Source organism: Penicillium atrosanguineum (assembly GCF_028827265.1).
Source record: "Penicillium atrosanguineum strain IBT 20685 chromosome Unknown utg000003l_segment0_segment0, whole genome shotgun sequence".
Lineage (NCBI taxonomy): Eukaryota > Fungi > Ascomycota > Eurotiomycetes > Eurotiales > Aspergillaceae > Penicillium > Penicillium atrosanguineum.
The window spans coordinates 2,153,221-2,177,285 of NW_026623135.1; the positions used below are offsets into that span (position 1 = coordinate 2,153,221).

A 24,065-nucleotide genomic window follows, 5' to 3' on the forward strand; every position below is an offset into this window, starting at 1 on the left:
GCACAGGTTGTTAAATAAACGGTCTCGTGTAACTGCATCCCGTCATCTCCCTTTACTCCGCCCCTAAATTTTTCCTACCCTTCTTGATCTGGGGGTAACAAAAGAATTGTGGTCTGGAGTAAAGCTGGGACCTGCTAACCATCCTTGGAGCTAGGTCGGAAGCCTCCAGCCCGTACGGGACAACGGTGCCCCTGTCTCGCTCTTTCGATGGGTTTCGGGAAAAACACAATGCGAGGCTTCTAGCCTCTCCGGCAGCTATCACCATGCCAGAGAGACGTCTATCGCGTCTGCTAAAGGCAAAACTGCTTCGACGATCATCGACACCGGCGGTTCCAAAAGCGGGCAACGGGGCGGACCCGCGTGTCCACCCAAACTCAACCTCTCGCAACTCCAACTCTCGCGCTTCGCAACCCCTCGACTCTGCCAGCGAGAAGTCCCTGTACAACGTCGTTTCTTCGCCTGCCGAGCCCTCCTTTGACGAGCCCAGCCCCGGCTCTGCTCCCGACCGCCAGGGAGGCGCGCTCAAGCCTCGGCACCCGGACGAGTCTTATCCTTCCTCTCCATCGAGCCAGCTTCATCACCAGCGCGACGATCGCACCGGTACTTCGCCACCGACCGAGTCTAATCTATCGCCGCTGCATACTCCCCTCACTGAAGAGGCTCCTTCTCCTAGCTCGACTCCACTCCAGACACCACAGCATTCCGACGACAACTCCTTTCAGTCTGCCAACGCCAAGCTTCGAGCGGCGACTCCGAGCGACCCTCCATTGACACCGGCATTAGAAACCGTCGTCGAGCGAGCTTTGGAGATCAGTCAATCGCCGTCATCCGCGTTTCTTCCTCCCTCCGCGACCAAGCGACCCAGCCTTGCAGTTCGCCGGCAATCTTTGCTCACACCGTCCCATCAGCACTTAATCAGTGGGCTGTTGGAACCTACTCAATTTTTCCAAGGGGATTATTACCCTGTTCGTACACCTGAGCCTGCGAACGAGATGGTTCAACGCCGAGTCTGGGTCAAACGGCCAGGTGGCTCAGCCACCCTGGTCCCATGCATGGAAGACGCAGTTGTGGATGAATTGCGAGATCAGGTTATTATGAAATATGTCAACTCTTTGGGAAGAAGCTTCGATTCGCCAGATATCGTGATTCGGATTTTTACGCGAGAAGGTTCGAACAGACAGGCGCATGCCGAACGCCTACTCAGCCCTGAAGAGGTCCTCTTCACTGTGCTCGATTCATATTATCCCGGAGGGCAATCAATAGAGGAGGCGCTGGTAATCGATGCTCCATCACGTCGAACTCCGAAGCCCTCGCCCCGTCACACGGTTTATCATCACCATCAACCGGGTGAGAATGGCGACTATTTCCCTCTGATGCCGGCCCAGCCTAACCCCACGCCACCCGGCCACCCCTCGACATCAGCACAGCCTAATGCACCTTCTATATCAATTCTTACTACGGGTGTCGTCCCCCCTCTGCCATCACCAGGAAGTCGTGGATCACGGCATCACCGCCGGCCGCCACTCACCAGACACGCAACTAATTCCCCGACAATTCACGGTCAAGGGGTTACTGTAACGGGTATGTGTATACCTCTTTATTTTCAGGTTCAGTTTGACTAATTTTCAGAAGAAGCCGGCATTTCTCCTCATTCTCAGATGCCCCCGCCTGCTCCAACGCAAAATGTGCCTACGCCTCCTGCGCCCCAGCCTGACTCTCCCCAGATGAAAACACATACACCACCAGCACCACCGGTCGCGTCTCCGCGAGTTCTTCGCAAATCGAAGGGCGCCGCATCACCTGGTGCGGTCTTCGGTGGATTGATCGATGGTACTGTACCGCCAATTAACGTCTTGATCGTGGAAGACAATATCATCAACCAAAAGCTTTTGGAGGCGTTCATGAAACGACTGAGTGTGCGCTGGAAGTGTGCGGCCAACGGCGAGGAGGCGGTGCGAAAGTGGCGGCAGGGAGGATTCCACTTGGTGCTTATGGATATCCAGTTGCCCGTGATGAACGGCTTGGATGCTACGAAGGAGATCCGCCGTCTTGAACGTCTGAATGGTATCGGTGTCTTTCCGAAAAACGCATCTGGTCGCTCCAGTGCTTCAAGTGCCGCGACTACCCCGATGGAAGATAGACGACCTAGTTTGCATCGCTCTGTCAGCGTGGAAGATACATTGTCTGATTTGTCATTGTTCCGGAGTCCGGTGATTATTGTCGCATTGACAGCTAGCAGTTTGCAGAGTGATCGTCATGAAGCTTTGGCTGCTGGCTGTAATGATTTCTTGACCAAGGTATGTGCTCCGTCTCCGGATTTCTCATTGAACATTCACTGACTTCAGAACAGCCCGTTGGATTCCCGTGGCTAGAACAGAAAGTAACGGAGTGGGGATGCATGCAAGCTCTCATTGATTTCGAAGGCTGGCGCAAATGGCGTGGATTCATGGACTCTCCCCGGTCTTCCTCGCCCGGTTTTGACAGCGCCGCTAGCCCAATGCAAGGTGGCAGCCGCCATCAGTCGGTGTCACATACACAATCGGCGTCGCCGCTACTCACCCGCACCAATGCCAAGCTGCCTCGCCATGAATTGCAAAGGCCTCATCTGCCCGACGCGGGTGAAATTCTGCGCGAGGATTCCTGGGGTAGCGGCAGTGGTGCCGATACTGCCGATACAGGAGACTCGATCAGCCCCTCGGTGGCTCCGCAACCTTCTACGAATCCTGAGGTGACAGTGGAATCTCCCGAAGAAGCTGCTCCAAGTGAGCAATGATAGAACTGTGGTACATTTGATGTATTGATGTACCAGCGCAGTCACTTGATTATATTTTCATATGTCTCGACTATCTGTCTTTTCCATTGGATACCCCCACATAGTAACGATTATCTCTTGTTCTGACTTTTGGATAGCATTGGCGCTTCGAGGTCTTGGACCTGAACGTTTGTATCATTCTTCTCGTTTATTCATCTCATTTGCGTTTATTCAGAGCTTCATGGCATCGCAATCCGCCGGTCAAGTTTCTGCTCTTTTCTTGTTCCATTTTTGCCCTGCTCGGCCCTGCATTTTATATTTATGTAGACTGGACATACTCAAAATATACGAAAGAGATGTTTCCACGTCCAGTCCGGGTTTCTTTCCGGTTGGACTGACCTGTTTCAGTTGTCATCTCTTCGCTGGTGGACGTGGTGGATTTCCACTTGTAATTAGACATCTAGGCTCTTAACTCGTTTCTCTCTCCCTGAATTCCATAGCCAGGTTCCTCATCATTCCCGAACATAGACCAAATCAAAGCACTCAAGACTTAAATAGGTACTTACAGCTCCAAGACCAGCTTGACACCGCTGACACCAGCCTTCAACTCATCCAAGGCTTTATTAGCAGATTCCAGTCCCCCTTCCACCACCTTGATCTTCGGACTAACAACCACCTGCCTAGCCGCAAGCTTCTCCTGCAACCAAGTCTTGAATATCCAAGCACACTGCTCATGTCTCGCCTCAAGATCTTCCGGCGGTGAAACAAAAGCAGTCTCGACGCTCTCGGGAACCTTCACACTTGCATCAACCATCGGCGCAATAGCCAACTTAACCTTCTCCCCATCCCCTCTCAACGCATCCATAACATCCACAGATAACTGCTGCGATCCAGTAGCATGATATCCAATCTTAATTATCAGTCCATCTTCTTTCGCAGCATCGACAATCTCCTCCAATACATCCCCAGACTTGTAATCAAATACCCGCGAAGCACCAAGTCCCTTCAAATACTCATGATGCTGCGGACTGGCAGTCGCATAAACGATATATCCAGCCAATTTCGCCCCCTGCACCGCGAAACTTCCCATGCTACTCCCCGCTCCCCAAACCAAGACACCTTCCTTGCCCTTCGAAGAAGCTTCCCGCGGAACACCAGCCCATAACCACCCATTCCACGACGTCAGCGCAGCCATGGGGAAAACACACCCTTCGGCAAAAGAATACGACTCCGGGAGAACGGCAACCATCTCCTCACTGACGAGTACGTATCTCTGCAGTGCGCCGTAGTTCGGGCTTCCTTTGTGCATGAATGCGCTGGCGAATGCAGTGACCCGTGTGCCTGGCGCGAGAGTGACAGAGGAGCCTGTCTTCACCACGATGCCGCCGACGTCTGAGCCAAGCACGGCTGGATAATCTTGGATGAACATTCCCATGTCGCGTTGGTAGATGTCGACTGGGTTGAGGGCGACAGCGTGGACTTGTATCAGGAGTTCATTGGGGGCTGGAGTTGGTGTTTCGCGTTGAACAACAGCTAGGGGGCCACCCTTTTGGGGGACTATGGCGGCTTGATGGGTTGTGGACATTGTTGAAGTATGTGTTGGGTTATTGTAAGTAGCTGGCCGATTCAGAATTGTCGGGCTCTTCTGGGACTTGAATTTCTTTATTTATACCCCGACCTATCGGACTTAGACTGCTGTGTTGAGGTATATGGTTCACTGTCAAGTGATGTTCTTGGTCGGATTTAAGCCAGTTGCCCTTGGTTGCTTGGTGTAAACTCGTCGGGTTTTGTGTTATCTCCGTCAGCCTTACAGGGTTGGAAACGTCATGTATGCTTCGTGTAAATTCAGAGCGGGTTTCGGAATCGAGAGTCCTTGAGATTCTGTGGCGGTTTGGGAAATAAATATATTCGTGTGCATAGCATGTGCGTGCTCTTTTGAAAAGGCTGGTGGCTGCCCGGGAAGTGTCTCGGAACTTATTCGACCTCGGGCGAGCATGGATGACCAGTGTTTGATTGAACACTATTTATTTGAGAGTAAACCCCGGGAGGGAGTGCTGCAAGATATGTCGAATACGTAGAGTTCGGTTTGTTCAATTGGATGCTTCTATGCGAAGTGACCGAGAGGTCCAAGTGTTGTTGATACATATAGTGGCAGTGCACAACTTAATTAGGTTCAATGTCGCGCCCCGTTTATGTTCACACGAACGTGGAAATACGAACGTGGTCAAAGCATTCAACACTTCCTGTCTCCAATCATCATCGAAAGCTGAATAAGACCACTCCCAAGTGAAATTAGCCTGTGGACAAGTCACCCGTGATCCACCCTTATGTCTTCCTCCTTAGGAGTAGCTTCATGCGCCAAGGCTGCTGTAAGCCAAGCTAAAGCCTCGCCCCGCCACTACCCCGTCCCTCTATCAGGGACATGGTCTGGTGTTTTCCCTAGATTTGTTATGTATTCAAGCAAAGGATATAACCGATTTCCTTGGTGCTCGGGGCTGAAGCCCGAATTCGGGTGATGTTAAGCGCTGGCCCCCAAATCTGTACGACACTGGGGAGCTGGGCTTTCAACTGTGCAGTGAAGATCCTAGCAGCATTGACCTTGGCATAATTCCGCTCCTCTTAGTGTTATTCTGAGTCCCCACCCCAGTAGCTCAGCTGAAGAAACATTAATTCTCTATTCTTCGTCGCAGACACTTGTCAGCCTCAGATAATTTCTAACTAGCATCTAACCTCCCAGTCACTCGTTTTCTTTCCTTTCCCAACTTGATCTCTAGGATAAAGCCATGTCCCCAAGTCGCCAGTGCTACTGGCCCAATCACAAGGCTGCCGGCGGGAACTATCCATGCTCCGACGACGAAATCACCTCCTGTTGCGGCTCAACTTCCATCTGTCTGTCAAATGGATACTGTATGGACATATCGCAGCCCTTTACCCTGTCTCGAGGAGGATGTACCAGTGATACTTGGGCATCGGGATGCCCAACTGCGTGTCGTGAGCTCTCTATCTGATCTCCTTTCTTTTCGGCCCCCAAATATTGACGTAAGGCAGAACAAAACGAATTCACGAACATGGGCTCAGCAATTGTCAATTTAAACTACAATAGTGCATCTGGTGTTTCTAAATATTGTTGTGGTACACCCGTTGGCACGGACGAAGGAAATGGCACAGACTGCCAGTATGGCTACGATAGCTTCGCTTTAAACGATGCGACTATCATCGGTGGACATAATGCTCTTGCCGACTATACCCTCACATCAACTTCGTCCAATTCCTCTACAAGTGCCAATTCTTCGAGTGTGTCTTCAACCTCATCTCCAGGGACCAACACCAGTTCACATGATGTCGCCCTTGGCGTCGGCCTGGGTGTCCCGCTTGGGGTCATTGCTCTTGGCTCGCTGCTCTGGGCATTCTGGGAAAGGAAACGGGCGAATCAATTAAGTAGAGCTCTGGCGGCTAGCAACATTCCAGCCCAAGGCTTTACCGGTACCCCACACACTCCTCAACCGCGCCTCATGACCGAACGGTCTGGACTCACAGAGCTGGAGAGCACTTGGCACCCTCAGGAAATGCCAGTCAAATGAGGAAACGCTCAAGATACTAGCAATTGAGAGGTTGCGAGATTCCCAGTTTACTATGCATGTGGAGCCAGCTAGTACATAATTAATATCCTTCTCAAACGTGTCCTGCCCTATGAAAGTGAATGGAATGCACATTAATATCAGCTCATTACTCCAGTCGAGGATGAATCTCGGATGAACCATCTGAGACACAGGATGGAATCACGATGTAAGGATTGAGAGATAAGAACTCAGCAACATAACAAATGACAGATCACCCGGAATAGGTTCGTTATGTCGGTCTTCCTTGCTTGTTTTGAAGGAAGTCCGAGCTTCGATCCAATGGGGCTGTCCTGTGCTGCTTATTTCTCCGATCCCTTGTTTCCATGTCCATTCTTCACATTATCGCTCACGTTGTGCCATCTAGCCCTCCTTACCCACTGGCCCAATATCCACATTCCCTAGGGTGAACAAGAGTTATCAAGCGGTACTCGGGTCCCCGTGCCGAGTTCCTAAGGACTCTTTCGAGCCCCGTGCAAATTGACCCTCGGGACGGACGGGGGAATTCTATGCATAACCTCCAGGGGGTTGGAATGCGGCAAATACAAGAGGTCTGGACCACATAGGCTCTGCTTGATGGGCTGGGTGATCGAAATATAAAATGGAGCGGGAAGAATTGGTCTGCTTCTTCATCTCTTCGCTTTCTGTGGAGCTCACAGTCGATCACGCTGATCCATCGATCTTCACCTCGTGGCGGATCTTCGTTCTGACGCGTCCAGAATGTCGTCTCTGGGAATCCGTGGCAATAGCCTCAACATTGTGGCAATCCTGGGTGTTCTTATGCCTGGAATTATGACCGTTGGCTATAATGCTGCTTCGCTTGGTGGAATTTTGAGTCTGAAGAGCTTTGAAAATCAATTCCCTGAGATCGACGTGGATCATGCTAAAGATCAGTCGTATACATCGACTATACAGGGAACCGTTGTCGCTGCTTATGCGGTTGGTGGCTTCCTGGGTACCTTTTCTTGCATTTTCTTGGGCGACAAACTCGGACGTCGATGGACGATGATGACAGGATCTGCTGTGCAGATTATTGGTTGTATCTTGAATGCCACGGCTTCCACCCTAGCCCAGCTCATCGTTTCTCGGATCACCATCGGGTTCGGCACCGGTGCGTTGTTGGCCACAATCCCTCTTTGGCAGTCTGAAATCTCCCCTGCGAAGAAACGTGGCAGGCACGTTGCCACCAAGGGAATCTTCAGCGGTTTTGGATGCGCTCTCGCCCTGTTCCTTGAATTTGGAATGTCTTTCATGGGAAGCAGTGTTGCATGGCGTTTTCCATCTGCATTCCCTGTTCTGCTCTCAGCCATCGTCTTTGTATTCGCTGCTCTTCTTCCCGATTCTCCTCGTTGGCTTCTTCGACAAGGACGAGTTGCCGAGGCCCGTGAGGTTCTGGCCATGCTGGAAGATACTTGTGTCAATGACGGAATTATCGACGAGAAGGTCAACGAAGTACAGGCCTCACTAGACTTGTCCGGCGGGAAGAGGTCATTGGGTCAGATCTTCCACATGGGACCGCAGAGGATTTTCCATCGAGCTATGCTTGCAGTTGGACCTCTGGTTTTCCTACAATTGACTGGTGCAACGGTCACAACCTTCTATACAACCTCCATTTTCGAGAATAATCTCGGGCTCGACGAAAAAACCTCTCGACTTCTAGCAGGAGTCTACCAGCTCGTTGGACCAATCGGAGGTACTGTCTGTGTCCTCGGTATCGAAGGCTTTGGTCGTCGGAAGCTTCTGATGGCCAGCACGATCGGAAACACCATCTGCCTCGTGCTCATTGCAAGCCTTGGGTCCATGTCCGGTAACCTATGGGCATCACACGGAGCCGTTTTCTTCCTGTTCTTGTTTCATTTCAGCTATATCATCGGATTCGGTGGCATTCCTTACCTTTTTGCCACGGAGATCGCGCCACTCCACCTCCGCACCACAATAAATAGCATGAGCATCAGTGTTTCCTGGATCTTCAGCATCTTGATCACCAACATCACACCTCTCGCATTCAATCTGATGGGTCAACGATACTTTCTCGTTTTCGCCGGCCTCAATGCCCTGATGACACCTGCGATTTATTACCTGTTCCCCGAGACGGCAGGACGCAGTCTCGAAGAGATGGATGAGATTTTTGCGCTTTCTCGAGGCGTGCTGGATGCTGTTCATATGGCTAGAAAACTTCCACATCGTCATCAGATTGAATATCAGTCTGATAAGAAGTTAGATGATGACTTGAAAGACCCCGCAGCTTTGGCCTGAAAGTTATGTGAACATTCTAATTGCTGGGCAATTACTTGGTATGATTATGTTGCAGGAATTAATGACTTTGTATTTTCAACAATGAATCAATCATATTCAATATCTTTAATGCAGCTACCGAGTGTAAATAGAGCTCCTGAAGAATCCTTGAATTCGACTTCCCGAGCCAGTAACTACAGAGCCGAAGTTTGTAGAGCTCTCGATGAAGTTTTCGGTCCTATGAGACCGAATCCTGCTGTTAGAATATCAGAATATACCAGGAGAGCCTAATGCCTCACTAAATTTTACCTTTCAGGCATTCGTCAATTTGTTTGGTCATCTGCAAACATTCCTCATCCCGGAGGGTGGTAGTGAAAACTTGGATCGAGCACGGTGCTCCCTTGAGCAGCTCATAGTTCCCTGCAACGGTTACAACATTAGCACCTGCTCCCAAAATTTAGTTCAAAGTCAATCTTACAAGGCGGTGCAACCTGGTACTCCTTCAACTCCATGGTCTCCTTGGCATCGAGCTCTCCCACGTGTCCGAATGGAATGACACAGGCTGGATACTAGGGATGGGAATAAATCCAGTTAGCAAGCTGTGCTAAAGTGCATTCCATGCATAACTCACGTCGAGCAGGTTCAGGAAGGTGGTATAAGGCGCCACGCCAAATTTATCATGCGCCACCGCTGTCGATTGAGCAGGTGGTGCAAGGCAGATATCCAGATTATGGTGGAGCCACATCTTTCTGTAAGATTCACGCAGTTCTGCGCGGTGTGTATTCAGTAAAGCCAATTTACCCATGCTGTCAAGAGTGCTCATATCCGGAAGGGTAGGCTTCTTTAGCTTCAACACCTCGATTAACTTCCCAATATGGACCAGCGAGGGCACGGGAGGCTCTCCAGCTGCCTGCATATGACGCATTGCCCCTTGGTCGAGACTGAAGGTGTTCCATGCGATTTCGTTGGCTTCAATGATCTGACATTCCTTCTCACTCAAGGGGACAATCTCATGGCCCTGGGCTTTGAGTAGTGTGGCAGCCTCGGCTAGAACTCGCCGAACAGGGGGATGAAGAGGGAAGTTAGGGCTTTCGGGCACAACTCCGATTCTAAGAGTAGGCTTGGTGGATACCTGTCTCCACGGAATGTCGAGGATAGTGGAGTCATAAAGAGCGGGCTGAGCGTTGAAGATGGCTTTGAAGAATGTTTCAATGCCATTCAGATCCAGTGACAGGGGTCCCGCGCAGGATAAGATAAATTTCATTCCACTGGTTGTGCACACGCGCATTCCTCCGTTCGGAACCCTTGCTGCGCTGGGTCTGAATCCGTACGTTCCACAGCAGGTAGCTGGAATCCTGACCGAGCCTTGGGGGAACTAGAATTAGCTTCCTGAGCCTTTGGTTGCGCTTGGATTCTATTTACCGCCAATATCGGTGCCCACTCCCAATGGTGATCCTCGAAGCGCAATCAGGGCACCCTCGCCTCCGCTAGAGCCGCCGGGTCCTAGGGCTGTATTCCAGGGGTTCAGAGTACGTCCGAACACATTGTTATCGGCCTCAGCAGTCTTTAACAGAGGTCAGTTCTTGGGTATTATGTAAATTATCCGAGTCACGCACCATCATTGTTTGCGGGACATTGGTCTTCACATAAATGACCGCCCCTAGGTTAAGAAGGATATCAACGAGAGCCGAGTTTGCCGAAGCAACTTCATCCATAAATGTCACCATGCCGATAGTCGCTTCCCTTCCTTTATACTGGAAGTTATCCTTAATGCTGACAGGGAGACCGTGAAGAGGCCCGGCCGATTTGCCCTGAGCTCGGAGGTTATCCAGATACTCGGCACGAGCCTGGGCTTCCTCAAACATTGTCTCCGTAAGACAGTTGATCTAATCGAGATGTGAGCTTAGAGTATCATGCCGATAAATACCTGTAGGAACGAACCAACTGTTGAGCAACCGCAGCACGCTTGCAATATGCCAAAGTCACCTCCGTCGAGGTCAACGCACCACTCGCCAGAGCAGAGAGCAGAGCAGCGACGTCATATTGCTCAGTGATATCTAGCTCTCGATCTGTCAGGATCCCAGACTTGCGAACCACTTCTCCTTGGATAAGATTGGTTTTATTGTCTGACAATGGTGTCTGAAGACTATTTAGGTAGTTTTCCGACACTTTCCATGCTTGCGGGATTCTGTTCGCACAAGCCTCTCTCTTTATGGCTATCCTCTCTTGCCAAGGAGCCTTTTGGTTGATAGAGCCCATTTTGAACGATGAATTTGATATCCGAGCACAAATATAACGTAAGGTCTTAGCGTCCGCACCTGTAGGGTCCGGAAGTCTGCGTGCCGTTGTAGAAACAAGAAGAACAAACGGGTCTATTGGTTAGATATACCCTCTTAATTAAGTAGCTGACTTAGGAAACTTCCTTCGGTCGAAGCGAAGAAACTAGGGTCCTTAGGTCGTATACCTCGGCTAAGGTGCGGAGTCGCGGGGTTAAGTAGAGGTTGCCGACGAAGCCATTCACCTTCGGCAGGATGGTAAGCTAACGGAACGAGCTATTAATTCGCCGGCTCGTCATGACTCTCTATTCGTTGAAATTGCCGCCATCTCTAACGGAATGAAGTCGCCTATTTCCGCTCCTGTCAGTCAACGGCGATACGAGATATCTTGCGATCAGATCTCTAGCTTCATCTTCTCTCTATCAACACGACCCTGATCGCCTCCACCCGCTTCTCCACTTCCTCCATCCGAGTTATCCGTTATCAGTGCGATGCACTTGCTCAAAAGAACCCCTCAGTGATGCCGTCCCCTGCGTGTGACCGATGCCACTCTATTAAAGCTCGGTGTCTGACAGGCCCCGCAGGCAGCTGTTATCGCTGCTATCGTCTTAAGCATTCTTGCACTTATTCACGATGTCGTGGGAAACGAGGTCGAAAGCCAAGGGTTGCTATTACTGAGGGCTCGGTGACTGATTCAAGCGACGGACTGACGGGAAGCTTGGCGTCGCCGCTACCCAGCTCGCCAAACGATTCCACCGAGGACTCGAATCAACAGCTCAAGGAAGAAGATGAATGTGAATCTACACACAAGCTCGAGTTCTCGAAAATGATATTCCAAGCGGGCATCATCTCCCCAGTCTGCACCTCATTCCAAGTATGCACCTTCTACTCATTTGGACCTCGGCTCAGCTTCGAGATGAGCCAGATGATTCAGTGCCGAATGGAAGAAGCCCCTTCACTCCTTCTCCACCCATATGAAGCATTTGCTCGCGTACTATATCGGTGCATGACAAATCAGACGCCCTGTAGCAACGAAGAATGGTCCATGGGTGCATCCGCCCTGAAAGCCCTGCGGAACGCGCAAATAACCAAGGCTGAGTATGTGGGTGGCATCTTGGCCTTGGGCACGAGCTTGGTGGGCTTCCACCGGTTGATATCTGGTGTGTCGGCTAGCACAATCTGTCGACATACCTTGACTCTCATTCGGCCGCTATACTATGCGGATGAGCTGCGAGATTTCGACATGAAAGAGCTCCTGTGTCTTATATTTCTAGATACAACTCAGTCACTGTTCCGAGCTCGGGTCCCTGTGATTGAATATAGGCTTCGAGATCCATACATTGTCAATCACCATGCGGGCCTTTGTGCTCCTCTGCTGCCACTTCTGTATCGCGTTTGTATCGTGGGAGCGGCTGTTCGTACAGGGCATAGCGATAAGGTCTCCCCGGGGGACTTCGATTGTCTCACAAATGAACTCACAGCATGGTCACCGAACGTATCAAAAGATATACTGAAGCGCTTCTCGGACGACGAAATGCTTCTGCTTCTCTCACAGGCTAACCTTCATCGGACGGCGGCACTTCTTCTCTTGCATCGACTCCAATACCCATTTGGAGAGCGAGACTCCGAAGCAGAGTCCCTTTCCCAGTCGATGGTGCATGAACTGCTCCATTGTCTGCGGGGAGCTGACCAGTTTCCACCCAACGTTACTCTAGCGCTCCTGCTGGCAGGGGCAGAGGTCCACGACTCAGAGAGAAGAAAGCACATTCTATCATTGATTTTCAAAATTAAGGGTGCATATTTCTACCCTTTCATTTCCAACCTGCGCATGTTCCTCGCTCGTGTTTGGAAAGCCAGGGACCTGGGCACAGCACGATACCTTTTCTGTCTTTTTGAGAATGACCCAGATTTGAGTGTGCCGCTGTGATGCGGCACCTGAACAGGGATAGGAAGAAATCTTCAATAATAATTGGTAATCCGTCGTAAATTTCCAACATATCCCATGGACCTCGTGTAGTTTCTTTGTTGTACCCCTGGTGCCATAAGTATAGGCGTATTAGGATGTATGCTGCAATTCCACACTTGGCCCAAATTCAGAACGCACCTAATTTGGTGCCCGTTGATTGGTCTAAGGAGCAGTAAGTTTGCGTACCCCTTTGTATTTACAAAATGTATATCAGAGGCCAGCGAGGATAAAAAGTCACACCGCACAATCCCTGGTATTCATCCTCGAAGTTATAAGAAGGCAAGTAATTTTAGCTGTTGGAGGCAGTCAAGGCATCTCATCTGACTGCATATTCGTTGCCTGCCATGGAAGATCACACCTCTTTAGAAGAATTCCCACCAGGGACCATCTTACTTGAAGACAGTAAGCCATATTTGCTACTTGAGTTATTCCTATGATCAATGTCCTCACCAAGACCTAGGGGATACCTCCCAATCCGAGGTCATTCTCGGGCCCACCCCCTCAGACGACCCCGATGACCCTCTGGTAAATACATCGTCCTTTCGACGCATCCCCAAGTTAACAAAGACTCAGAACTGGACCCCGTTCAGAAAAGCGATTAACTTTGGGTTGGCATGCATTTATGTCCTCTTCACAATGGTCTTGATCGACATCAACAGCGTCGCATACCGTGAATACATGGCTGAGCTGGGGTTGACTTACGCAAACTTCAACAATGCCATCGGCGCCAACGTTGCCGGCCTTGCAGTAGGATGCCTCATTCTAATCCCTTGCGTGCACAAATTTGGTCGCCGCCCGTTGTATCTCATCAGCGCCATTGTGCAATTTGCCACCGCTATCTGGTGGGCGAAATTCCACACTGCTGGGGAGCTGATTGCTATCAACGTTATCGCTGGCTTGGCTGGATCTATCGCCGAGGCGATCGTTGTGATTACCATTGTTGATATGTTCTTCATTCATCAGCATGCCCGAATAAATGGCGTCTTTATCTTCATGCAGACTCTCGGCTCGACTGGTGGGCTTATCGCTGCTGGTTACATTGTCGTTGATCTGGGATGGAGGTGGATGTGGTGGATCATTGCGATCATGCTTGGGGTTAATTTTCTTCTTGTGCTTTTCTTCTTTGAAGAGTCAAAATATGTCCCGGTTATGGTCGGTCGTTCTACCTCAACTTCTTCGGATATTGTTGAGAACGGGGGAAAAGAACGTGACCATATGAGGAAGACACCGTGCAATAACCTCGCAGTCGCTACTCGGAGCCACAAATCATATAGACAAAGACTCACGTTCGTTACCAAAACGGATATCCCCATGATTCAGCACTTTTACCAACCGCTGGTTGTTCTCTTCACCTTCCCAGCGGTGGCTTTTACCGCTATCAGCTACGGCGCTATCCTTGCTTGGTTTGCAGCCTGCGTTTCATCTGTATCTTATTTTTTGATTGATCCACCTTACAATTTCAGTGCGGCTGCAATTGGATTGTTCAATCTTGGCGGCTTCGTTGGAACACTGATAGCCACACTTACGGCTCCTTTCCTGAATGACTGGCTTATTGTTTGGCTGGCACGACGGAATGGGGGTATCTTTGAGCCGGAAATGCGCCCATGGATGATTTTCCCTGCTGGAGTATTGAATTCCACTGGGTTGTTAATGTTCGGAATTGGGCTCGGTCGGGTCCGTCTACCAATGTCTTTAATATGAACGTGGCTGACGATGTATTACAGGATTTGGCGTGGATCATTCTTGCTATCGGTACAGGCTTGTTTGGATTCGGTTTTGTGGTCACTGCAGATGTTGCTTTGACATATCTCACTGATTGTTATCCTGATGTGGGTACAACTGCAACTTCATTACGCTATCTTGAATACTAACGGTCTCTAGATCCTCGGTGATGCCCTCGTAGCTGTTGTCTTTGTTCGCAATGGGTTGGCAATGCTTATCCTATTTGCCTTTACTGACTGGGTCGCCGGCATGGGTATTCAAAATACCTTCATTGTCATTGGCGTGCTTGCTCTTGCAACTCTCGCCATGTCAGCGCTGTTGATGTTTTATGGGAAGCGAGCAAGGGTCAAGACAGCCTTGAAGTATAAGGAGTTTGCTTCACGCCAACAGACCCAGCGATATGTGTAGCGATTTGCTCGGTTCGTCTGGATTACGCTTTCAGTCTTGGCTTTAGTCTGCGATGGGCGGTTTAAAGGTAGTTGGAAGCCGAGATTCTCGCTTGGATGAGCTACCAGTGGCTAATTCCACAAAAATGCGGTGCTTTGGGTCATAGTGATGATATTGTTTGTTCTGCCAAATGCCAAGTCAAATATTCACTCTTTATGTACATACCTAGGCCGCAAGTGCCTTCAAAAATGCCGGGCTCTCATAGTCCTGTACAACCTTGGAGATAGGATTGAGATACGCCTCGGAATCTTCTTGGTCTTGCAGAAGACGACGAATGTAAGCCTGGGCAACCTTCATCCACATAGCCTTCTCGGCTGCGCTGGCTTCCAAGCCTTGCCAGACCCAGATGCGGTTGCCAGTGTCATAGATGAAGACGTCGTTTCCGTCGAGGTCGGTCTTGCTAATACTGCCTCCATCCTTAACAAGATCGAAGGATAATGAGCCTGAGGCGTCGCTGAGCCGGAAAAGCTTTTGGGTCCGAGAACTATTGCTCTCCTCCACACCTCGCTTCGCGAAAGAGCCAGGTCGTGCGCATTGGAAGCTGGATTTATTGGCTTCCTTGCCACCTAGCAGGTCCACAACGATCCGAGATCTTGACTCGAGTTGGGAAAGAACTTCAACGTCGATATGCTTCGCCAACGTCATATCATTCACCACCTGGGCGGCCTTAGCCTTCTCCATCGGGCTACAGCTCTTGCCCTGCCAGACCCAGATCTTGTCTCCCTTATCCAAAACAAACACGTCTTTCTCATCGAGGCTTTCCCACGTAGGCTCGACTTCGTGTACAATGATGGTGCCCGTCCGGGTGGAGCCAGGGTGCTTAAAGATGCGCAGAAGTGTGAGTATTTCCTTCGCTTTCTCTGGCTCAACGTGGGTGAATCCGGAGCGAACACCTCCAGACCGGACCGCGTAGTGACGGAACAACGCTAAGAAATCGTTGGAGGGCTGTGCCTGAACTTCACGATGCTGGGTTGCAGCACCATGCAGGAACTCATCCAGCTCGACTGTCTTGTAAGCAGCGGTGCCAGCCTCGTCCTGAGTTGTCTTGCTGCCTAGCCAGAAGAAGATGTCGTGGCCTAGCTTGTCGTCGCCGACCTTGTATGTGTGGAGCACGATAAAGCTATCTCCGTCGTAGAACTCGCCGACCTTCTCCTTGGGCCAAGGGATAACTTCGAAGTTCTCAATGCGCCAGACGAAGACTCCGGACTCCTGGCCAATCTTTCCATTGTTCCATGCGGGCTCGGAGGCTGCGGAATTGTATTTGACGCGGTGGTCGAGGTCGGATCCGATCAGCTCGACATTGCTGTCTTTGACATCGTATTCTTTCGGGTGAACGAGACCTTCGTGCGGAGGCATGTTGATTTTGTTTGTAATTGTATTAAGGAGAAGAGCCGAAGCAGTGAAGAGACACGCAGCCTCAAAAGCTCAGGTGGGGCCAGGGCTGAGTCAGGCGGGGTATCGATGAAGTCACTCGTATTTGTTGATAGGATCAACCTGATGCTATTTTTAAACCAGTCCCGTTTCACACTGGTGTTCATAGCCTGAGGTATTCAAACACCCCTATCATGCTCGATATCCAAGGCTCCTGGCAATCATCATCCACGCAAAGGGAGTCTTCATCTTGGAGAAGAACTAGCCATTCGGGCTTACCAATGGCATTCCACAAGGGGGTATTTTTGGGCAGAGGAAATTGAAGATCACCTGCAGATAGCAAGGAGCCGGTTGCATCGGGACTATGTTGGCTTACTTTTTCAAGATTGGTGGAGCTCAACTTCCCGCAGGTCTTGTACAAGGCCAAATTGAATCGTTTCACTTCCTCTGTACACACCCAGGCAAATGATGCTAGGCCAACCTCTTTAAATCGGGTAAGCATATTCGGATAAAAGAACATGCCTCGTTTTCGACAACTTCGAACAAGGGTCTCCAGCAGTTCAAATTCAGCAGGGGGAAGAGAGACTTTGAAATCGAAATCGAGAGTATCACGACTCCTAAGGATTAGGGAGAAAATGACATGTAGCAGGATAGCCTGATATGTTGAAATAGGCCAGGGCAAGGTGTTCGAAGTTTCATCTTCGTCTGACACATCCCAGTTCGCCTATGAATTTCTGATCAGTCAACCAGATATGTGAGGAGCCGTATGGGCCTATCAAACCTTCTGATCACGAATAGCCAAGTGGAGCTTTTCATGAAGCTCGACTGCTGCCGACTGGGAGGACTTTTCTCCACTAGACCAAAGACCTATGACAGTCATTGATTGGAGGAGTAGCGGTGTTTCACGGTTTATGTTGAACGATCCTATATGGATAAACGGCCAAAATGGGTGAAAATTCTTAAAATAAAGACGGATGTACTGTTCCTTTTTCTCCGGGTGGTTCGACTGAAGTTCATCATGTTCCAGACTCGATGCAAGGTATGCTGAGGATATAGGGCGTTCCGTTTCTATCGTATCATCATCGTCGAAGAAACACTGGATCCTGCGACGAAGACATCCATCACATGGCACGCCTCCTTCGCAGCGAGATTTTCCTGCATGACAACTCTTACAGGCCCGTCTGGCACGATTGAGAGGCTCAATACTTTTGTGGCGTTGCCGCATATGTCGTCGAAGTGTATCACTGCAACGGAGACCCCGGTCAGAGTGGAGTGAACTGAACATAAGCAGATCATATAGTGAGATACCTTCGCCCAAACCGGATACCACAAACTGGACACGCAAATCCCTGCTGTTGGGAGTGTTTTGTTTCATGGCGGCGCAAGTGCTCCTTCCGCCGATAGTTCGCGTTGCAGCCCGGAAAGAGACAACTAAAAGTACCAGAGGGGCCCCGCGAGGGAGACTCATCTTCTAAGCTCGCCATCGGCCGTTTCTACTTTGCCGTTTCTACTTATCACAAACTTGTTGAGAAGGAAAAAATGGTGTTCCATCCCAAGTGTTCAAGAGTTGACTGTGACGATGGATGACAAATGAAGAGTCTCGGCTTTCAGCGCGCTCCTCTTATTGGCTCACCTCACCGGCATCCCACCGGTCTCCCACTTGTACTTTGAATGTCCCAGAGAGTTGATCGACACCTCTTTATCGAAGCTGTCAAAAACAAGCACTCTATCCGATCATCGGGTGATTGCTCTCTCGGCTGTGGAATTTGTCAAAATAATCGCAAAATTGGAAACTAGAAGGCCTAAAATTAATAGGATCGAAGGATATGACTGTTGAAATTATCGATTCCTACAACTTTGGTGTCCTCGCAGCCCACCTCCTGTCTCAGGGCAGCCTTTCTGTGCCTAACATGGCTAGGTATGTTTTGAAGATATGAGAAGACATCACTGGAAAGCAGGTAGTGGATATGTCTGAGCAGCAAATTGGCACATAAAGTCGAAGAGGCTAGCTACAAAAAGATGTCCTTTGTTAACTCAATGTATGCGCAGAGAAAGTTGAAAGCCAAGGATTCAAGTGCAACTCTACTTTCTATCAAGCCGGCATGAGAAGGGAAGTGCTCGGCCTTTATGACTAGCAAGACAGTTCTGTGGCTTGCTGCGACATTGCTTACAGCTGTTAAAAATTCAAGCTCCTGTTAAAGGACTGGCCAACAATTCCTTTGTATTCTTACTGATCATCAATATAGGAGCCGGGAGAATTGCGGGAGGCTGACAGGGCGCACAAACATTACAATCAAGATCCAATCACCAATAGTGAATTTGCTACTTCACATCATCATATCAGCCCTTCAGTACGCACGGCTCGAGTAAGGAGATCAAAGCGCCCTGACCGGAGGATGTTATTTTAGTTCTTGTCTATCGTTTTTCTACCATAGAGAATATTAGTTTCCAGCAATCCTCATGCCGAAGATAGTAATTCTTCTCGTATTTCGTATTCGTAAACGGATGGCCTTTTGAGCTGTGGCTGTGAGACTGTGGGTCAAGTCTAGTCATAGTCTTATCCACCCCTCTAGGCAATTGCCCTACTAATGGGGATAGCCTTTCTTGAAGGATTCCACTTTTGGCCGCTTCATGATTGATCTAATTTCTTTTCATTGCGCGCTGTGCAAGAGCCAGAAGATGTAGAATGGACAGTAAATTAGTTCCTGCACTGGAAAACATTGGATCAATCGCGTACCGTTCATACTCAGGGTGCCCAAGCTAAGAGACTCAAAATATCCGTTATTTGTCGTGAGACTAGCGGAGTGGAGTCGTTAACCTCACTTCAGCCACAGGCCGACTCGATCTACTAATCATGTAGAATGTTATACGAACAGGCAACAGGGATCTGGGAGCCAACTAGGCTCCACATCTCTTGTAGATTTGCTAAAAAGAAATCACTTTTGCTGCCACTTGAGCTAGGCAGCATCAAAAAGAACCATCAACGGATGATTTTATGGGGTCCAAAAACTTCACAAGGCAAGGCTCTCCAGGCTTGGATGGGACCCTGATGTTATTTTTGAACCTTTGTATGTTTCAACTACGATAAATAACATTATAGGGTCTGCAGAATGAGCTAGAACTCTGGATTAGTATTGCTGCCTTACTCGTATTCAGAAAACAGATCTTTATACGGGCAGGCCTTGCGTGATGAAGCCCAACATATTGCGGACATAAAGAGCAATGTTCCTCTTACAAGACTTTTCATATAGCGACTTCGTCTTTCATCTCATCTATGTTTTTTTCATTTTCTACAATCCAGATGATTGATTCGGTCAACAAATCATATCCAACGACCGAGTCTGGCTCGTTCATTTGTCTACGACACGCCTGCAGGGATCTGTTCATAGCGTTTCTATTGCCATTGTTCTTCCTTTCCCTGACAGGTAGTTTATTTTTCGACCTTATTCATTATATGCTTCACCGATGCAACAAATCATCACCACCGCTTTTGAAATGGCTGGCACGGCTTCATCATTTCCACCATCTGTACTACACTCGTCACTTGAAGTTTGATGATAAATACCTCTCGCGAAATATCTTCATGGCATTACCGCTTGAGCTCGGTTTGCAAATTCTTGGAAGTATCCTCGGATATATGCTTGCCCTTGTTGTGACACTTAATGGTCGTCTTTGGATAACCAGAAGCCATTTTGGGCTAAATGTCGGCCTTCAAATTCTGAGAACAGCTTACGTCACCCTCAAGAAAGGCCATGACTCGAATCACATTGTCTACAAAACTGTTCCAAAAGACTCAAACTGGCTATTTGTGGGTCCTGAATTCCACGCTCTTCATCACGCTTTCCCGGATCGCTTCATAGGTTCGTTTGTCAAGCTTTTCGACTGGATAGCGGGGACTTCCTACTCATTTCGACACAAGCGGTTTGCTATTACCGGGGATGATGGAGCGCTCAGTCATTCTATTATCAGAGAATTGAGAAACGAAGGCGTTAGCTGCATTCGCAAATTGAAGTCGGACACTGAGCGGGACAATTTGTCTCGGGAAAAAGCCATTTCGATACTTTTGGAGTCTGATATTCTCATTATTCTCCACCGTACCGAGAGTAATGACGCGTTGGCCCCAAAATGTGCTGAAATAGTTCAATTAATCCACCTCTTCAAACGGTACAGCAAGATATATTCAAAATGTCTGACGCTACCAGAAGTGTGGTGTGTTGGTAGTGAAAGTGAATTTTATCCATCTTTGGGAAATTCTCGACTTTACGGCCATTCGAAGAGCACCTTCTTGCCATACGCGCGTGTCTTTTATGATGATCCTGATATCATTTATCGGCATATCGTCTTGGGTGCCTATCAATCATCAAGAGGGGCTACTCTTTGCTCAACCAATTACGCGGCCAGGTCTATGATGTGGTGGATTCGGAGAGGCGCCAGGTATGTGCCTGTCACATATACTGGGATTGCCTATATAAATTTCTTCAAGTTTATGTTATGTGTTCCTTACATGTGGGAAATACCAGCAAAAAATACTGTTCAGAGTTGTGACAACTGAAGCATGAGATTTTCCAAAATTGGAGGCTATAGGAGCTACGCGTATATACACAGCACATTTGAACTTCAATAAGATCCCCTCCCATGATATCCAATCCTACATATCTGCAGAAACAGAGTACGGAGGCGGGTGCTCCAATCCCTCAAATTCCGTCATCGAAAGCTCATAGCCAAGATGTCGCTTGAGCAATTCATGAGTAATAAACCTCTCCGGCGCATTACCTTGCGCATCAACAAACGAAACATGAGGATTCACTTCACTGATTCGCTGCAACTCGTTTGCATGGCGATGGTGATGCGGGCACCCGTCAACACCAATCAAGAAAATCGTAACATGAACCCAAGAGAGACCCAACAGATCAAGCTCGAACTCGTCCATATCGCTCGCTTCTCCGTCGAGTAGGAGAAGCAACCGCAGCTTCGGGGTCTGTGGACCGGCTTGCCAGCCGTAGATCGGATGGTATGTTGCTGATTCGGAATGTTTTTGGAAATGGAGTTGCTTCACTTTCTGCCAGCCGGTCATAACTCGTGTGAGGCCGCCGAATGCGACGAATTTCCACATTTCTTTAAAGTTCCAGTGGTTTATGATGCCAATATGGTCGGCTTGGCTTGAGAATGTGATTAGTTCGTAGCCTTGCCAGTTTTGGTCGTGGTTGGCCATTGCGTCGGCGAAACGGCGGATTATTGACTTTGCCACGTCTGTAATGCTAAATTTCAGTACTTATTGACTATTTCTTAATGGGTTGGACTAACCTTTATTCTTTGGTTGAGTTGATTTCGAGTAGCCGTTAATGAGATACTGGTTGTAGTTCGGTCGCATGGGCTGGAAATCCATGGAGCCGGAAACATCCAGTAATATCATGGTATCATCAGAAGGAGTTTCAACGCCATCCACTGGCCTGAAAGGTGGAGGCATAACTTGGTTTGAATAGCCCTTAGATGTATGTTGAATATGACAGACATCATCGACAGCGAAGTAGGCAGGAGGTGGCTCGACTGCAGAGGCCATTCGAGCCCGAGCCATGTCTAGCGCAGATATGATATCTGGCTTCAGTCGGGCCCCCGTGCTCCCTGCTCTATGATTCAACACCCAGTAGAGACGTTCCTCGGCGGTGTCTTCGTATCCTCTCCATGATGGTGTAATGCCTCTCCAACCAGAGGCAGCTTCAATCGAAAATTTGAGAGGATTTGAAGCCATATCTGCCCATGCAACGGGGATAGGCTCAAAGTACCCGGCTCGGAGCAAATGAAGGTATTGAAGAGGGTATCGAGACCGAAGTTCAGAGATTTTCTCAGTCATGCCCATCTTCGCCTGATAAGTGATCGCGATATTGCGCGATGTCTCGTCTGGCCATCTTCCACGCTCTTCATTGAGAATCTCTGTGCGCAACCCCAACAGTTTTCTGGTTTTGATAGCTTCTTTCTCTTCGGATGATTTAATTGAGAAAGCCCGCTTGAGCCCAGCAAGTTTGGATGGCTTTGACCGTTGACCGGATGAATTGGAAGCCGAATCAGCGAATGACATGTCCGACATCGATGCCTCGAGTTGGCTGGTCTCCCAAATGCTAAACGGCGGTTCCTGGCCGTTGACAGCAGCTTGTGCTTTGGCATTTAGGGCTTCATTTAGCCGGATTGTCTGCCGGATCGACATTGCATGATACTTCGGGTCCGGTCTTTGAGATCCATAGAGAGACGCGCCACTGAATCCATAAGGAGAGACCACCGCGGTTGAATACGGATTTCCCGTAAACCAGCTCACTTGGTAGCAGTCGTGATATGTCTTCTCACCTGGGTACATCACAGCCTTGGACCATAGGTCCAAAACGTTAAGACGATTCATCTTTCTGCTCATATACCGGTGAATAGGGCAGTTGCAGTAATACTCTGTGTCATGCTCCGGCTCGATTTCCGGATTGAAAATGCGATATACTTGCTGGACATTCTGTAGCAAGAACTGCATCTCCTGTTCATCTCGAGCGCGAACATGGCCGGCTTCGATGACTGCATTCGTATGAAATGCAGGTGTGGCAGATGTGGGCCCGCCTCTAGTTGTGGCTGAGTATGAGGGGGGAAGATCGGCCGACATCTTGGCCATTGTGGATCCTGAAGAACTCTCGGGTTCGAAGTGATTATACCTCCTAGCGATCTTCGGGGTGCATGGAATGAAGAGAAGAGAGAGCACGCGATTACAAGGGTGCCTAAAGAGTCGAATAAATCGCGCATGTCACACGGGTAATCGGCCACGTTTTGCCCCGGCTCAGCCACAAGCGGCTTGTTCAATGTGATAAGCATTTCTTACCCGCGTCTTTTATGCGACCGTGACATAATGCAGAATGTTGCACATGGAGACTTGGCTCTGAGGTTTCTCACATACAACGCCGTGTATCCTGCAAACATGGCGTTGGGGATCCCGGGTTCTTGTCACCAAAGCCACTAGCCATATAGCCTCTCACGTTGTTGACAAATACCCCGGTCTCGAATACCTGGTGCGGGGTTACCGTTCGGGTTTCCGAAGCCACGATTGAACAAGTACTTTGAGCAGAAGTACGGACCTGGTGTTATTGAAAACGTCTTTGTGGAGTCTTTTGGCAAGAAAGATGAGCTAGATGGAATCGTGGATGGCGTAAACGGAGTCGTTCACATTGTAAGAAGCCCAACATTTTAATTTGCTCTTCAACTGGCTTAACACATGTTGCTCTCCTTGCAAGCATCCGATATGGCCTTCTCTGGTGATCCAAATTTCGTCATTCCCTGGTGAAAGCTGCAGTAAATGTCCTCGAGGCTGCGGCCGTGAAGTCCGCCATCAAACGAGCTCTCTTGGTTCCTCCTTCGAGTACCTTGTACGATCTAGTTTTAGAACCTAATGGGAAGTAAGCCATCAAAAGCCTCTCTAACATGGAAGATTAAGATGAGGATCTTGGACACAAATAGTTGGAATGATCGCCTCCTAAAACAGCATGGGACGAGCGTATTCCGAGAGAAGAAAAGGCACTCGCAGTCCTACGCCGACTCGAAAAGGTGGAGGCAGAGTGGGAGTTGTGGACATGGATACACGCACATCAACCTCGGGTTGAGTTCAAAACTGTGGTGCCTTGCTTCAATGTAAACTTTTATTTCTCTCAGCCAAC

At 49.2% G+C, this 24,065-nt stretch overlaps 13 protein-coding genes across 13 annotated transcripts; 8 read left to right on the forward strand and 5 right to left on the reverse strand.

Moving 5' to 3' along the window:
- Positions 1 to 263: 263 nt before the first annotated feature.
- On the forward strand, positions 264 to 2,773 carry N7443_004227 (response regulator; the record flags this gene model as incomplete). The annotated part of the gene is made up of 3 exons (XM_056884283.1): positions 264 to 1,581; positions 1,630 to 2,297; positions 2,351 to 2,773. The coding sequence occupies 3 exons, from the start codon at positions 264 to 266 to the stop codon at positions 2,771 to 2,773; spliced, it is 2,409 nt and encodes an 802-aa protein (XP_056742561.1).
- Positions 2,774 to 3,314: 541 nt separating this feature from the next.
- On the reverse strand, positions 3,315 to 4,337 carry N7443_004228 (zinc-binding alcohol dehydrogenase family protein; the record flags this gene model as incomplete). The annotated part of the gene is made up of 1 exon (XM_056884284.1): positions 3,315 to 4,337. The coding sequence occupies one exon, from the start codon at positions 4,335 to 4,337 to the stop codon at positions 3,315 to 3,317; it is 1,023 nt and encodes a 340-aa protein (XP_056742562.1).
- A 1,483-nt stretch (positions 4,338 to 5,820) lies between these two features.
- On the forward strand, positions 5,821 to 6,333 carry N7443_004229 (Glucose/ribitol dehydrogenase; the record flags this gene model as incomplete). Its single annotated transcript, XM_056884285.1, has 1 exon — positions 5,821 to 6,333. One exon carries the CDS (start codon positions 5,821 to 5,823, stop codon positions 6,331 to 6,333), a length of 513 nt encoding a protein of 170 aa, XP_056742563.1.
- A 756-nt stretch (positions 6,334 to 7,089) lies between these two features.
- On the forward strand, positions 7,090 to 8,625 carry N7443_004230 (Methylcrotonoyl-CoA carboxylase subunit alpha; the record flags this gene model as incomplete). The annotated part of the gene is made up of 1 exon (XM_056884286.1): positions 7,090 to 8,625. The coding sequence occupies one exon, from the start codon at positions 7,090 to 7,092 to the stop codon at positions 8,623 to 8,625; it is 1,536 nt and encodes a 511-aa protein (XP_056742564.1).
- Positions 8,626 to 8,902: 277 nt separating this feature from the next.
- N7443_004231 (putative general amidase) lies at positions 8,903 to 10,863 on the reverse strand (the record flags this gene model as incomplete). Its single annotated transcript, XM_056884287.1, has 6 exons — positions 8,903 to 9,024; positions 9,083 to 9,173; positions 9,236 to 9,969; positions 10,027 to 10,168; positions 10,221 to 10,490; positions 10,546 to 10,863. 6 exons carry the CDS (start codon positions 10,861 to 10,863, stop codon positions 8,903 to 8,905), a joined length of 1,677 nt encoding a protein of 558 aa, XP_056742565.1.
- Positions 10,864 to 11,400: 537 nt separating this feature from the next.
- On the forward strand, positions 11,401 to 12,807 carry N7443_004232 (Zn(II)2Cys6 transcription factor; the record flags this gene model as incomplete). Its single annotated transcript, XM_056884288.1, has 1 exon — positions 11,401 to 12,807. One exon carries the CDS (start codon positions 11,401 to 11,403, stop codon positions 12,805 to 12,807), a length of 1,407 nt encoding a protein of 468 aa, XP_056742566.1.
- Positions 12,808 to 13,190: 383 nt separating this feature from the next.
- On the forward strand, positions 13,191 to 14,976 carry N7443_004233 (Isovaleryl-CoA dehydrogenase; the record flags this gene model as incomplete). The annotated part of the gene is made up of 4 exons (XM_056884289.1): positions 13,191 to 13,248; positions 13,307 to 14,520; positions 14,571 to 14,675; positions 14,728 to 14,976. The coding sequence occupies 4 exons, from the start codon at positions 13,191 to 13,193 to the stop codon at positions 14,974 to 14,976; spliced, it is 1,626 nt and encodes a 541-aa protein (XP_056742567.1).
- Positions 14,977 to 15,180: 204 nt separating this feature from the next.
- Positions 15,181 to 16,371, reverse strand: N7443_004234 (gelsolin family protein; the record flags this gene model as incomplete). Its single annotated transcript, XM_056884290.1, has 1 exon — positions 15,181 to 16,371. The coding sequence occupies one exon, from the start codon at positions 16,369 to 16,371 to the stop codon at positions 15,181 to 15,183; it is 1,191 nt and encodes a 396-aa protein (XP_056742568.1).
- Positions 16,372 to 16,549: 178 nt separating this feature from the next.
- N7443_004235 (Zn(II)2Cys6 transcription factor domain-containing protein) lies at positions 16,550 to 17,870 on the reverse strand (the record flags this gene model as incomplete). Its single annotated transcript, XM_056884291.1, has 3 exons — positions 16,550 to 17,110; positions 17,168 to 17,630; positions 17,695 to 17,870. The coding sequence occupies 3 exons, from the start codon at positions 17,868 to 17,870 to the stop codon at positions 16,550 to 16,552; spliced, it is 1,200 nt and encodes a 399-aa protein (XP_056742569.1).
- Positions 17,871 to 17,976: 106 nt separating this feature from the next.
- Positions 17,977 to 18,183, forward strand: N7443_004236 (uncharacterized protein; the record flags this gene model as incomplete). Its single annotated transcript, XM_056884292.1, is given in 2 exon segments — positions 17,977 to 18,048; positions 18,067 to 18,183. 2 exon segments carry the CDS (start codon positions 17,977 to 17,979, stop codon positions 18,181 to 18,183), a joined length of 189 nt encoding a protein of 62 aa, XP_056742570.1.
- Positions 18,184 to 18,212: 29 nt separating this feature from the next.
- Positions 18,213 to 18,492, forward strand: N7443_004237 (uncharacterized protein; the record flags this gene model as incomplete). The annotated part of the gene is made up of 2 exons (XM_056884293.1): positions 18,213 to 18,304; positions 18,366 to 18,492. The coding sequence occupies 2 exons, from the start codon at positions 18,213 to 18,215 to the stop codon at positions 18,490 to 18,492; spliced, it is 219 nt and encodes a 72-aa protein (XP_056742571.1).
- Positions 18,493 to 21,034: 2,542 nt separating this feature from the next.
- On the reverse strand, positions 21,035 to 23,032 carry N7443_004238 (VWA domain-containing protein; the record flags this gene model as incomplete). Its single annotated transcript, XM_056884294.1, has 2 exons — positions 21,035 to 21,636; positions 21,691 to 23,032. The coding sequence occupies 2 exons, from the start codon at positions 23,030 to 23,032 to the stop codon at positions 21,035 to 21,037; spliced, it is 1,944 nt and encodes a 647-aa protein (XP_056742572.1).
- A 300-nt stretch (positions 23,033 to 23,332) lies between these two features.
- On the forward strand, positions 23,333 to 24,043 carry N7443_004239 (High osmolarity signaling protein sho1; the record flags this gene model as incomplete). Its single annotated transcript, XM_056884295.1, is given in 5 exon segments — positions 23,333 to 23,351; positions 23,383 to 23,423; positions 23,453 to 23,581; positions 23,646 to 23,777; positions 23,795 to 24,043. 5 exon segments carry the CDS (start codon positions 23,333 to 23,335, stop codon positions 24,041 to 24,043), a joined length of 570 nt encoding a protein of 189 aa, XP_056742573.1.
- Between the last annotated feature and the right edge of the window lie 22 nt (positions 24,044 to 24,065).